Source organism: Schistocerca serialis, chromosome 7, assembly GCF_023864345.2.
Source record: "Schistocerca serialis cubense isolate TAMUIC-IGC-003099 chromosome 7, iqSchSeri2.2, whole genome shotgun sequence".
Taxonomy (NCBI): Eukaryota; Metazoa; Arthropoda; class Insecta; order Orthoptera; family Acrididae; genus Schistocerca; species Schistocerca serialis.
Genome location: NC_064644.1, coordinates 333814636 through 333828892, shown reverse-complemented (window position 1 = coordinate 333828892; position 14257 = coordinate 333814636). Strand labels below are relative to the sequence as shown.

The window sequence follows — 14257 nt, the reverse complement described above, 5'->3', positions numbered from 1 at the left end:
ATGACAGCACTTTTCGACTTCCAACGAACTTGAAACATAATTTCACACCTTTTCTGAACTTTTCCCGCTTACATGCTTAGCTCCAAATATACTACTGGCCATTAAAATTGCTTCACCAGGAAGATGACGTGCTACAGACGCGAAATTTAACCGACAGGAAGAAGATGCTGTGATATGTAAATGATTAGCTTTTCAGAGCATTCACACAGGGTTGGCGCCGGTGGCGACACCTACAACGTGCTGACACGAGGAAAGTTTCCAACCGATTTCTCATACACAAACAGCAGTTGACCGGCGTTGCCTGGTGAAACGTTGTTGTGATGCCTCGTGTCAGGAGGAGAAATGCGTACCAACACGTTTCCGACTTTGATAAAGGTCGGATTGTAGCCTAGCGCGATTGCGGTTTATCGTATCGCGACATTGTTGCTCGCGTTGGTCGAGATCCAATGACTGTGAGCAGAATATGGAATCGGTGGGTTCAGGAGGGTAATACGGGACGCCGTGCTGGATCCCAACGGCCTCGTATCACTAGCAGTCGAGATGACAGGCATCTTATCCGCATGGCTGTAACAGATCGTGCAGCCACGTCTCGATCCCTGAGTCAACAGATGGGGACGTTTGCAAGACAACAACCATCTGCACGAACAGTTCGACGACGTTTGCAGCAGCATGGACTATCAGCTCGGAGACCATAGCTGCAGTTACCCTTGACGTTGCATCACAGACAGGAGCGCCTGCGATGGTGTACTCAACTACGAACCTGGGTGCACGAATGGCAAAACGTCATTTTTTCGGATTAATCCCGGTTCTGTTTACAGCATCATGATGGTCGCATCGTGTTTGGCGATATCGCGGTGAACACACATTGGAATCGTGTATTCGTCATCGCCATACTGACGTATCACCCGGCGTGGTGGTATGGGGTGCCATTGGCTACACGTCTCGGTCACCTCTTGTTCGCATTGAAGGCGCTTTGAACAGTGGACGTTACATTTCAGATGTGTTACAACCCGTGGCTCTAGCCTTCATTCGATCCCTGCGAAACCTTACATTTCAGCAGGATAATGCACGACCGCATGTTGCAGGTTCTGTACGGGCCTTTCTGGATACATGAAAGGTTCGACTGCTGCCCTTGTCAGCACATTCTCCAGATCTCTCACCAATTGAAAACGTCTGGTCAATGGCGGCCGAGCAACTGGCTCGTCACAATACGCCAGTCACTAGTCTTGACGAACTGTGGTATCGTGTTGAAGCTGCTTGGGCAGCTGTACCTGTACACGCCATCCAAGCTCTGTTTGACTCAATGCCCAGGAGTATCATGGCCGTTATTACAGCCAGAGGTGGTTGTTCTGGGTACTGATTTCTCAGGATCTATGCACCCAAAATGCGTGATAATGAAAATGTAAACACATGTCAGTTCTAGTATAATATATTTGTCCAATGAATACCCATTTATCATCTGCTTTTCTTCTTGGTGTGGCAATTTTAATGGCTAGTAGTGTATTTAATACTTATACATAACCCATATGTAAGGTAATCAGATGTTGGAACTTCAAAGAACTTGGCGCATACTGACAGTGACCTAACCTGTTAATGCGGTAATTTCGAGGCTAGCCACCTGTGGCTTACAATTTCTACGCGATGTTTGTTCATGTGTAAGCTTCAAGTGCCGAACCTCCCTTCCCCTATCGTGCAGTTGCCGTCCACCGTGGAGAGCCCACCAGTACCACTGTCCTCTCCCTTACTGTGGCCTCTGCACAGGCATGGGTCAAGTTATTCTGAGCACACACTGACAACTTGCATGATACTCTCATGGTTCCAAATTGTGCATGTGGTCAACCTGTGGTAACAGTCACTCGATTCGTCATCTCTCTTACAATCCGAATCCGAATCTGCACTTGGCTTTAAAATTAATCACGTATTTTATATACCTTTCATCGTAAGGCTGCTCGAAATTGTCGTTTGACCTTTTCAGTTTTGGTGCATGTATGTGCTAGAAATGTCTCCTATTTACAAACTAATGCCGGCCGAAGTGGCCGAGCGGTTCTAGGCGCTACAGTCTGGAACCGCGCGACCGCTATGGTCGTAGGTTCGAGTCCTGCCTCTGGCATGGATGTGTGTGATGTCCTTAGGTTAGTCAGGTTTAAGTAGTTCTAAGTTCTAGGGGACTGATGACCTCAGAAGTTAAGTACTATAGTGCTCAGGGCCATTTGAACTATACAAACTGATCTTCCCCGTGGTCTACTTCTGTCAGTTTTTCCATTCTTAACATTAATGTTGTCTGCAGAAAATGCCGGATCAAAATATCGTCCCTTACATCGGTCAACACGCTGAAAACAGCCCAAAAATCTGTGATGTAATCGCCACATATCGCTGAACAATATTTTATTATTTTTCTGTTCATTTCTTGACTACGAACGGCCTTACCGCAGTGGTAACGTAACACCGGTCCCCTTCAGATCACTGAAGTTAAGCGCTATTGGGCTGGGTTAGTACTTGGATGGGTGACCATCCGGTCTGCCGAGTGCTGTTGGCAAGCGGGGTGCACTCAGCCCTTGTGAGGCAAACTGACGAGCTACTTGATTGAGAAGTAGCGGCTCCGGTCTCGTAAACTGACATAACGCCGAGAGAGCGGTGTGCTCACACATTCCCCTCCACATCCGCATCCAGTGACGCCTATGGGCTGAGGATGACACGGCAGCCGGTCCGTACCGTTAGGCCTTCATGGCCTGTTCGGGCGGAGTTTAGTTTAGCTTTTCATTTCTTGACTATTTTTGAAAGTACAAAGATTGCTTACTCTGGAGGAAGGTTCCAAATTACCTTATTACGAAATGAGCGGACCCATGTGTGCCTTGACCACAGGAGGTCTGTCACAAAGGCCGTGGAGAAGGTAAGAGTCTCATGAGGGCACTGCAGCTCGTGGAAGAACTTGCAATAAACCCCTGGCCCTCGTTTTGCTGGTGAATGCGGGTTTCTCGTTTGAAGGCACCTGCCCCTAAGCTACTGCAAGTCCTTAGAGTATAAGTGTGCATGACGAATTCACCTCTCTGTACGCAGATGTAAGAAAAGGCCAACACGGTGCTGCTCAGCAACCATGATAAAATTCGTTGCCTTTCCCTTCAAAACTCTTTACCCAACCGACTGAGTCTTGGCTGCCACAGTGTTAAGGTGCGAAGGTCTCGATCAGTGACTGGAACATGGATAGCGGCCGATACCAACTTCTTGCATTTTAAGATGCTTTGCGTAAGCCAAGGAAGGAAATTTAATGCAAGATTCCTCTGTATTCACGTAAATTAATCAAAATTCTTGAAACTTCCTGGCAGATTAAAACTGTGTGCCGGACCGAGACTCGAACTCGGGACCTTTGCCTAGGAGACGAGGTACTGGCAGAAGTAAATCTGTGAGGAAGGGGCGTGAGTCGTGCTTGGGTAGCTCAGTTGGTAGAGCACTTGCCTGCGATAGGCAATAGTCCCGAGTTCGAGTCTCGGTCCGGCACACAGTTTTAATCTGCCAGGAAGTTTCATATCAACGCACACTCCGCTGCAGAGTGAAAATCTCATTCTGGAATCAAAATTCTTGCTGGTCACTGTGGCAATGGCTGGATGTACTCTCCTCCATCTAGAGTTTTTTTTTAAAAGTTAGGAGTTAGATTTAGAAGAGAATTTCGGGCTCTTGTCGTGGGATAGCCAATTGAGGCCCTCGTGGTCCAGAGGTCGTCAGATACTGCCTTTTACAGCCGCCTATCTCGCTTGTCTTTATTCGATACCAACTGCAGCATTCCGGCACACATTTTCTAGATTTTAGTAAAAGTCGCATAATAGATTCCTGCTATGCACTTCCTAGGAAGCTCACAATTTGCTGGCTTTGGTATGCAGCTTGAGTTGCCTGATTAATTGTATTGGTTTGTGGGTCTTGGACTCGCTTACTTCGCATCAGCGAGCTGCGCAAATTAGAAAGCTTATAGCGTTTCCCAAGCAGTATTCCACGTAGATGAGGTACCTTCCCACAGTGTTAGCAAAACATTCCTGACTAAACTGAGTTTCGAGAAAGTTTTGTGTTTCAATATTTTGATGACGTTGTGCTCGTTACTTTAGAGCGTAATTCTCAGTCAGCTTTTGCACGAATTTGTGTCCATTTCGTTGGTAAGTTATTGCGAGATTTTGAACAAATAAATGACTTATTAAACTCAGACTAGATTTGAATGTCAGCACCAAACATTGTCCTACAGCCAATATAACCCCTGCATTCCTAATTTATTGTCCTCACTGTGACGGTGTTCCGTTGTAAAGCAAGCACCAACCTTTTTATTTAAACATGAAATATGAGAGCATTTTGATCTCTGATTTAATTTCTGGTTCACGAACATTGGGCTCAGCTCATCTTAGATTTACTAAACCAATTATGGTTCAGAAATTATCCACTGTTGGCATCAGTCCATGACAACTATACATGACAACTACTGCTATGAACTGCGTAGTGGTTCAAGTGTGTCGTGTTCAATGCTTATCAACACTTTGCAGTGGACTCTGTCTTGCAGTAGTATTTGCTGTTGTCTCTAGCCTATCACACAATAGGCACTTCCTCCTCCTCCTTGCAAATGTAGCTGTAAGAACCAATTTAGAATTCTATAGCGTTTCAGAAACCCAGTCGCAACATCAAATTCCCGATTGATCAGTTTATTGTTTCAGAATGTTGTACTGCAAGCACGCATCTGCCAAGCCCCTCCCATAAATTCTTTAAGGAGACAGCATGCAGTTAAGCTGAAATCTGAAATTTTCAGCTACCTCGAACGTAATGAACTTCCTACCGAATGACCTAACTGTGCCAGTATCCACCAATAGCAGGTGAGCGGAAAAAATCTGGAAGGGGGAACAGTAGGGTTTGGAAACCAGATAGCACAGGATCGAATGTCACCAAATATACCAGTCCCAGCATCCACCGATAGGATGCAAGAAAAAGACTGGCTGTGCACAAAGGGTATCGATTTAATTAATTAGTCAATCAATCTTATAGAGTAAGGGGATATTTCCAAACATACAGAGCTGGGGGGCTTTACCAGGTATCCACTGCTTTGTTCAGGACAAAGGTGAGGTGAGTGTGCCACATGGCAGACACTACCTGTTTTGTCTTAAATATCTTTGTTCCATCCGCTACAGCTACCCACAGCAGTGGAAGCAGGAGAAGGATGTCATATACTGACTACCAACGCTGGACCTGTATGGGCAGCGAAGAGGGCAGGGGAAGGGGATGGAGGTGAGGAGGGGTGAGGGGTTGGGGCATCTTGATGTGGTTGTATTTGCATACAATGGTTTACTCAAATAGCAAGTATCCACTTAGAGAGAGAGAGCATGTGTTTCAAGAGGAATTTCTCAGGTATCAATATCAAAGGGTTGCCGCCACCTGATGCCTTGTTTGGGAATTAGCATGACAACCGGTCTGCCCATCACAGCAGACAGTTGGTTGTACAGCAGCTGGCAGTGGTCGTGGGGCCTGCACATGCGGGAACACGCGAAGCGGCCGCCCGGCGAAGTTTGGGCGTGGGCGCGCAATGCCTTGTGGTCAGTGTCAAATATTTTTAACAGTGTAATTATGTGTGGTGGGTTACCTTGACTGTATTCCTTTTGTGGTCCGACACAAAAGCACTGCAATTGCTTAAATATTCCCTACTGCCTTGACAGCCTCAACATCATTAAATAAACAGTATTCCATGCACTGCAGTCAATTTTCCGACAAATTCTTTAAATAAGTAAATAAACTATATTCCAAACACTGCCTTGTATTCCATAAATTGTTTAAATATACAATATCCCACATGTTGCCTTGTCTGTGGCTTTCGTCTGCGTAGGATTCATAAAAGTTTTATTTTATCTGTTATTAATCTTCTGTTATAATTTCGTGTGCTGACTCGTTCCATGACCATGGCGACTTTGTCCTCGGTTTGATCCTACGGCACATGAAATTTAAAAAAATAAAAAAAGATACAGAGGCGCTTTCACGTCGTCTAACGAGTGCTGTCGTCCCTCAAGCTTGGGTTTTGCCGAATGATCAGCGACTGAGTTTGAATAAATACCGTTCCGGTCTTATGATCTGCGTCGATACGAACAGAACCTGTGCTACCTATCTTTACTTTCTTTTCTATTTAACCTGCCGTTAGCTAGGCTTACCATACGTCCAGGATTACCTCGGGCACTCCTGGTTTGGTAGTGCTGTCCTGGTTAATGTCTGGAGTTGCAAAAATGTTCAGAGAACGAGAACTTGCTCCAAGCAGACTGTAATCTGTTTATTACCCGTGCTATTAGCCAGTTCCGACTGTAGGTCATTTTCAAGAACATGTAATACGTTCAAAATAATGATAGTGGTTTATACACCAATAGTATACAAGCTATCGCATACACATATATTTTATAAGTCAAGTTTATTTATTTACTGTTCCGTGGGACCGAATTAAGGAGAAGTCTCCATGGTCATGGAACGAGTCAATACATGAAATTATAACACGATAGTAGAAACAGATAAAATGAAATATAAAAAACATATTCAGGCGACAAGTCGTAAGTTTAAATAAAGAAAATCAACAATGTAACACTGGAATTTGCTTAATTTTTTAGCTCTTCCAGGAGCTCCTCGACAGAATTAAAGGAGTGAAGCATGAGGAAACTCTTCAGTTTAGACTTAAACGAGTTTGGGCTACTGCTAAGATTTTTGAGTTCTTGTGGTAGCTTATTGAAAATGGATGCAGCAGAATACTGCACTCCTTTCTGCACAAGAGTCAAGGAAGTGCATTCCACATGCAGATTTGATTTCTGCCTAGTATTAACTGAGTGAAAGCTGCTAACTCTTGGGAATAGGCTAATATTGCTAGCAACAAACGGCATTAAAGAAAATATATACTGTGAGGGCACTGTCAGAATTCCCAGACCATTGAATAGGGGTCGACAAGAGGTTCTCGAACTTACACCACCCGTTTTTGAGCCAAAAATACCGTTTTTGAATCAGAAGAATTACCCCAAAAAATAATACCATACGACATAAGCGAATGAAAATATACGTTTCGTGTTGAACGGTCACTTATTTCAGATACTGTTCTAATGGTAAATAAAGCAGCATTTAGTTTCTGAACAAGATCCTGGACATGGGCTTTCCACAACAGCTTACTATCTATCCGAACGCCTAGGAACTTGAACTGTTCCGTGTCGCTTATAATATGCCCATTCTGTCTGATGAAAATCTGTTATTGTTGAATTGTGAGTTAGAAACTGTAAAAACTGAGTCTTACTGTGATTTAGCATCAAATTATTTTCCACAAGCCATGAACTTATTTCACGAACTACATTATTTGATACTGTTTCAATTTTACACACAATATCCTTCACTACCAAGCTGTTGTCATCAGCAAACAGAAATATTTTTGAATCACCTGTAATGCTAGAAGGCATTTACATGTTTTAAGCTTCACGCGTCATTTCACATATTACTACATCGCTAGTACATGTGTACAGGTATACATCATATTCTGTGCATATGTGGTACAAAAACAGTAGAATAGTGTACATGATTACGTCCATTAGCCTACACATACAGAAAGCTGCTCATATCATAGTATAGGTTCAGTTGCTACGGTATGACCAAGACATTTAGAGTTCTACGAGGGCTGTTCGGAAAGTAAGGTCCGACCGTCGCGAAATGAAAACCATAGTGAAAATCAAGATAATGATCATGAAATAAAATTCAATGAGACGAGCATCAATGTCGAAAACATTGCGTTATCATGCCTGTACGCATAGAGACTATTGAGATTTATAAATACTGTAATAATTTTAAAAGAAAAAGGAACATTTGATTAATTTATTACCACCTACCCCTCCCCTTAACTTACTGCTCTGCTAAGAGGATTATAACCGGGTTGATTTGTGACCCCCTTGGGATAATCCACCCTTCCAAACACCGCCCTCCACCCCTTACCCTCCCACCCTCCCCCTCCTCCTCCCTCAACCCTCTGGGAAGCTGCAAGCTCCCCCTCCCCCTCGCCAATACAAGCACACTTTCAGGCCTGAGTTATTTGAATAGCCCTCCTCCCACCCCATCAGTTGCATTCACCAGTTAATGAAATTGAACAATTAGTTAATCCCTCCCCTCCCATCCCCATCCCTCCTCCTCTCCCCCACCCAGATATTGGTGGGAGAAAGAAACAGTCGTTTCGCGTTTGGCGGAAAATCAATTGCAGCGAGGTGTCTTCTTTGATTTAAGTAAGGCATTCACCAGTTAATGAAATTGAACAATTAGTTAATCCCTCCCCTCCCATCCCCATCCCTCCTCCTCTCCCCCACCCAGATATTGGTGGGAGAAAGAAACAGTTGTTTCGCGTTTGGCGGAAAATCAATTGCAGCGTACGGAATATTGTTTAAACAATTTCTGATAGACAAGGCAATGAGTGAAATGATGTCTATTTAAACAGTTTATGGGATAAAGGACGGTGTATGGAATATAGTTTATTTATGTATTTATTTAAAGTATTTGGCAGGAAATCGATTACAGTATATGGAATATTGTTTGTGCCTTCTTGTATAAAGAAGAAACAGTAGAGGCTTCAGCATCGACCCCTGAGGCACTTCTCACTTAACTATGCCCCACTGGGACTGCACGTCGTAGCCATTCACAGTACTCTGGAGAACAACATTTTGCTGCCTGCTCTTAAATAGTCTAAGAGGTGAACCAGTTGCGAGCTACTCCCCTTATTCCACAATGGTCCAACTTCTGAAGTAGTATTTTGTCGTCGACACATTGGAACGCCTTACTTAAATCAAAGAAGACACCTCGCGCTCTTAACCATTTATTTAATCCGCCCAGGGCCTCACAGGCAAAAGAGAATATACACTACTGGCCATTAAAATTGCTACACCACGAAGATGACGTGCTACAGACACGAAATTTAACCGACAGGAAGAAGATGCTGTGATATGCAAATGATTAGCTTTTCAGAGCATTCATACAAGGTTGGCGCCGGTGGCGACACCTACAACGTGCTGACATGAGGAAAGTTTCCAACCGATTTCTCATACACAAACAGCAGTTGACCGGCGTTGCCTGGTGAAACGTTGTTGTGATGCCTCGTGTCAGGAGGAGAAATGCGTACCATCACGTTTCAGACTTTGATAAAGGTCGGATTGTAGCCTAGCGCGATTGCGGTTTATCGTATCGCGACATTGCTGCTCGCGTTGGTCGAGATCCAATGACTATTACCGGAATATGGAATCGGTGGGTTCAGGAGGGTAATACGGAACGCCGTGCTAGATCCCAACGGTCTCATATCACTAGCAGTCGAGATGACAGGCATCTTATCCGCATGGCTGTAACGGATCGTGCAGCCACGTCTCGATCCCTGAGTCAACAGATGAGGAAGTTTGCAAGACAACAACCATCTGCACGAACAGATCGACGACATTTGCAGCAGCATGGACTATCAGCTTGGAGACCATAGCTGCGGTTACCCTCGACGCTGCATCACAGGCAGGAGTGCCTGCGATGGTGTACTCAACGACGAACCTGGGTGCACGAATGGCAAAACGTCATTTTTTCGGATGAATCCAGGTTCTGTTTACAGCATCACGATGGCCGCATCCTTGTTTGGCGATATCGCGGTGAACGCACATTAGAAGCGTGTATTCGTCATCGCCACACTGGCGTATCACCCGGCGTGATGGTATGGGGTGCCGTTGGTTAGACATCTCGGTCACCTCTTGTTCGCTTTGACAGCACTTTGAACAGTGGACGTTACATTTCCGATGTGCTACGACCCGTGGCTCTACCCTTCATTCGATTCCTGCGAAATCCTACATTGCAGGAGGATAATGCACGACCGCATGTTGCAGGTCCTGTAGGGGTCGCAACTGGCTCATCACAATACGCCAGTCACTACTCTTGATGAACTGTGGTATCGTGTTGAAGCTGCGTGGGCAGCTGTACCTTTACACGCCATCCAAGCTCTGTTTGACTCAATGCACAGGCGTATCAAGGCCGTTATTACGGCCAGAGGTGGCTTTTCTGGGTACTGATTTCTCAGGATCTATGCACCAAAATTGCGTGAAAATGTAATCACTTGTCAGTTCTAGTATAATATATCTGTCCAATGAATACCCGTTTATCATCTGCATTTCGTCTTGGTGTAGCAATTTTAATGGCCAATAGTGTAGTATTTTCAGTTGATAAGCTATTTCTAATACCCAACTGTATATTTGGCAGCAAATTGTGTGAATTGAAATGGCCAATTGGCCTTGTATATATAGCCTGTGTGTTACCCTAGTAGAAGTTTGCGATACGAACTGCGCTTACACAGCGTTTGAGCGGCTGGGAGGCTGCGCGCGCTCACCTGCGACGACCATGTGCAGGTAGGTCATGGCGGCGATCTGCTGGTAGGAGGGGAGCGGCCCGAGCCCTTCCCTGACCTCGTGCCGCAGGCGCTCCTGCAGCGCCGGGTTGGCGGCCAGCTCGTACAGGCAGCAGGTCAGCGTCGTCGCCGTCGTCTCGGAGCCCGCTGTCACTAGGATGGACGCCTGCGCCGTGCACAGCTCCAGACCGCCCTCTGCGGGATGAAACCACGTCTCAAAATAAACAACCACGTGCCGTATCCTAGAGGCAGCCCGTGCGTCGATGCTACAGGTTTGTGTGGCTAAATCCCTGACCCGGCGCAAAGACAATGCAGAAAGTACTGTTTCTGAAAGATTCAATTCATTAGGGAGGTTGCATTGGTTGGCTGGTTGATTTGTGAGAGGGAACCAAACGGCGAGGTCAGAGTCCCATCGGATTAGGGAAGGATGGGGAAGGAAGTAGGCCGCGCACTTTGGAAGGAACCATCCCGGAATTTGCCTGGAGCGATTCAGCGAAATCACGGAAAACCAAAATCAGGGTGGCCGGATGCGGGTTGGAACTGTCGTCCTCTCGAATACGAGTCCGGTGTGCTAACCACTACGCCACCTCGCTCGCTGAGGTTGCATTGGGATGCTTTGAAACGTTAAAAGAAAAAAAAATCACACTGCCTGACAAAAGTGTGAATTTCCCAACACGGGAGGAGGAAACGAAATAAAACTTCTCAGGTTAACACGGTTGTTGTTCGGTATTCAGTCCGAAGACTGGTTTGATGCAGCTGTCCATTCTACTCTATTCTGCTCAAGCCCTTTTATCTCCGAATAACTTTTGCAACCCAAATCCTTCTGAATCTGTTTATTACATTTATCTCTTGATCTTCCTCTACAATTTTTACCTCCCCCCTCCCACTTTCAATACTAAATCGGTGATCCCTTAATGTCCCCAGTGTGTCCTACCGATCCATCCCTTCCTATAGCCAAGTTGTGCCACAAATTTCTTTTCTCTCCAGTTCTTTTCAGTACCGCCTCACTAGTTAAATAATCTACTCGTCTACACTTCAACGTTCTTCTGTGGCAGCACATTTCAAAAGCTTCTATTCTCTTCTTGTCTTAACTGTTTACGTCCATGTTTCAATTCCATACGTGGTTACGCTCCATACAAATACTTTCACAAAAGACTTCCTAACACTTAAATGTAGCTCTGATCCACAGAACGCCACTTTTGTTTCTCCTAGGGAGTATTCCCCACTCAGAGATCAAAATGGGGAACTGTTTTACATCCAGAATATTTCACACCAAAGGATACCTTCACCATTTAACCATACAGAGAGCTTTGGGTCTTCTGAAAGAATTACGGCTGAAATTTCTCCAGCTTTCAGCCGTTCTCTGTATCAGCACAGCAAGGCTCTTTTTGTTGATGCTACAAGCCAAGATAAGTTAACCATACACACTGCTGCCCCTGCAATTACTGAAAAGGCTTCTGCCCGTTTTCAGGAATCACAAGTTTGTCTGGTCTCTCAATAGGTACCCCTCCGTTGTGGTCGCACCTGTCGTACGGCTATCTGTATCGGTGAGGAACACAAGCCACCCCACAAACCGCAAGACCTATGGAGGGTGAAATAAGATGGTATATGATGTTATTTCAGTGATTACAAAAATTCACAAAGTGGTGGAAGCCCACTTATTAGTGTGACGTTGCATCCCCCTCTGGTCTGGATGTATGCTCTTAGTCCATTGGGAATGGTGTTATAAAACTGTGGTATCCTCTCCACAGCTGGCCCAAAACTGTTGTAGCCAGTACTCAATATCCTGGGTACTGCTACTGGAACAGAGCTGACGTCCGAGCTGGTCCCACACATGTTCTGTCTGGGTATCTTGCTGATCATGGGTTCACTGAGACATGTGCCGTGCGTGGACGAGCATTATCCTGTTGGAAAATGGCACCATGACATACTGACAGACGAGAAATAACAATCAGGATGTCCGTGATGTAGCGTTGTGCTGTTAGAGTTCCCTCAATTCGTACCAGTTATGATCCAAAGTCTTACCCAAGGGCTCCCCTCACCTCGACGCCAGGAGTAAAACCATAGCGCTTCTCCAAAACAATGAAGTATTTTGCCTCTCCCCAGGTTTCCACTACATTCACTGACAACGGTCATCCGGCGTAGTGTAGAGTTGCTATTCAACGATGAAGACATTCTGACGCCATTCATCAGCAGTCCACGCTTCCGGCCACACCACTCCAAACCCTGCCGTTTGTGTTCTGGTGTCAATGACACCGTACCCATAGGACTGTAAGTCCGGCTGCGTCTAGTCCCTGACCAATGGTGTGGCATGACAAAGTAGAATGTAGCAGCGAATCAACTACTTGTTCTAGGGCAGCAGGCACAGATGTGAAGCGATTACGATGTGTTTGTGGTACAATACGGCGAACCTCCCTTTTGGTGGTCAGAGATAGTCGACTGGAGCCTTGACGGCGAGTGTGTCTGCGTCCATGCTACCATGCAGTGCAAAATCGGGCTACTGTCACATCCAAATGCCCAATAAATCTGGATATTACATGATCCGATAGGGACAGAGTCTGGCAATCAGATCGCTTTCAAAGTTTGTCAGGTGCTGATAACGCTGTCTCACACGAGTACACTGCATCCCCGTGTCCTTCACAGTAATCATTCAACGTATGACACTCCTCGCACCCTTTGTAATTATACCCTACCAGGCGTAGTAACAACACTGAACAGGAGCAACACTAATTCACCCTGATGTCCATTCCACTTCAAGCAGAGAATTGCAACTCTAATTATTTACATATCTGCCGATTGTATGCATGTATATGAAGCTGCATTGGCGTCCTACCATGTTCTTGGTGCTTGACCTTTTTGGCAGGCAGTGTTGTTGCTCGTTGCTGAGTGAGCTGCGTAGGAGTCTTGTCATAGTAAATACATTTGTTCCTATCTCGCCAGTCTTTAGTTCTACTTTCATAAAAATGCACATTTATTAGCAAATCGTAGTATTATCGCAATGTACTGAAACATATTTTTAAAAGAAATAACAAATTTTTGTTTTTAGTTACTGGTCGTATGAAGATAAATTAAAATTTGAGACCGGCTTTCGAAATGCCTTATTGTTATACGAAAAAAAATTAGTTCAACAATATTGGTCAATCTCTAAAAATAAAATTATTTAATTTTATATTTGATGTTTCTCATTTTTGTAACAAATTATTATTCAACGTCAATACACACATTTTCATGTGATTAGTAATTAAAAATTCAAATATATAATTTTTATTAAAAATTATGATTCAATAATGTATCGAACATTTCCATTTGATAAAAAATATAGAATTTTAATAAAAATAGGCAAATCGTAGTATTATTGCAATGCACTGAAACATATTTTTAAAAGAAATAACATATTTTTGTTTTTAGTTACTGGTCGTATGAAGACAAATTAAAATTTGAGACAGACTTTCGAAATGCCTTATTGTTATACGAAAAAAAATTAGTTCAACAATATTGGTCAATCTCTAAAAATAAAATTATTTAATTTTATATTTGATGTTTCTCATTTTTGTAACAAATTATTATTCAACGTCAATACACACATTTTCATGTGATTAATAATTAAAAATTCAAATATATAATTTTTATTAAAAATTATGATTCAATAATGTATCGAACATTTCCATTTGATAAAAAATATAGAATTTTAATAAAAATAGGGAAAAAAATAAAAGTTCCTACTGGTGATATTCGAACGAGCGACTTACGATTAGAAATCTTTCCCTACGCATTTTTTTTTCAACTGCCGGCTCCTAGCTAATAATATTTAAATGTCTTGTAGTTTATGGTGCTTTGAAATCTTCTAATATTCAGAGATTTTTTTTTTTTTTA

At 43.9% G+C, this 14257-nt stretch overlaps 1 protein-coding gene across 1 annotated transcript in view; it reads right to left on the bottom strand.

The window, feature by feature from the left end:
• LOC126412297 (cytochrome P450 6l1-like) overlaps positions 1-14257 on the bottom strand; it is a 198319-nt gene that overhangs the window by 37548 nt on the left and 146514 nt on the right. The window contains exon 6 of the mRNA XM_050081817.1: positions 10367-10579. Coding sequence (XP_049937774.1) covers positions 10367-10579 — 213 coding nt within the window. The remainder of the gene's footprint in view (positions 1-10366; positions 10580-14257) is intronic.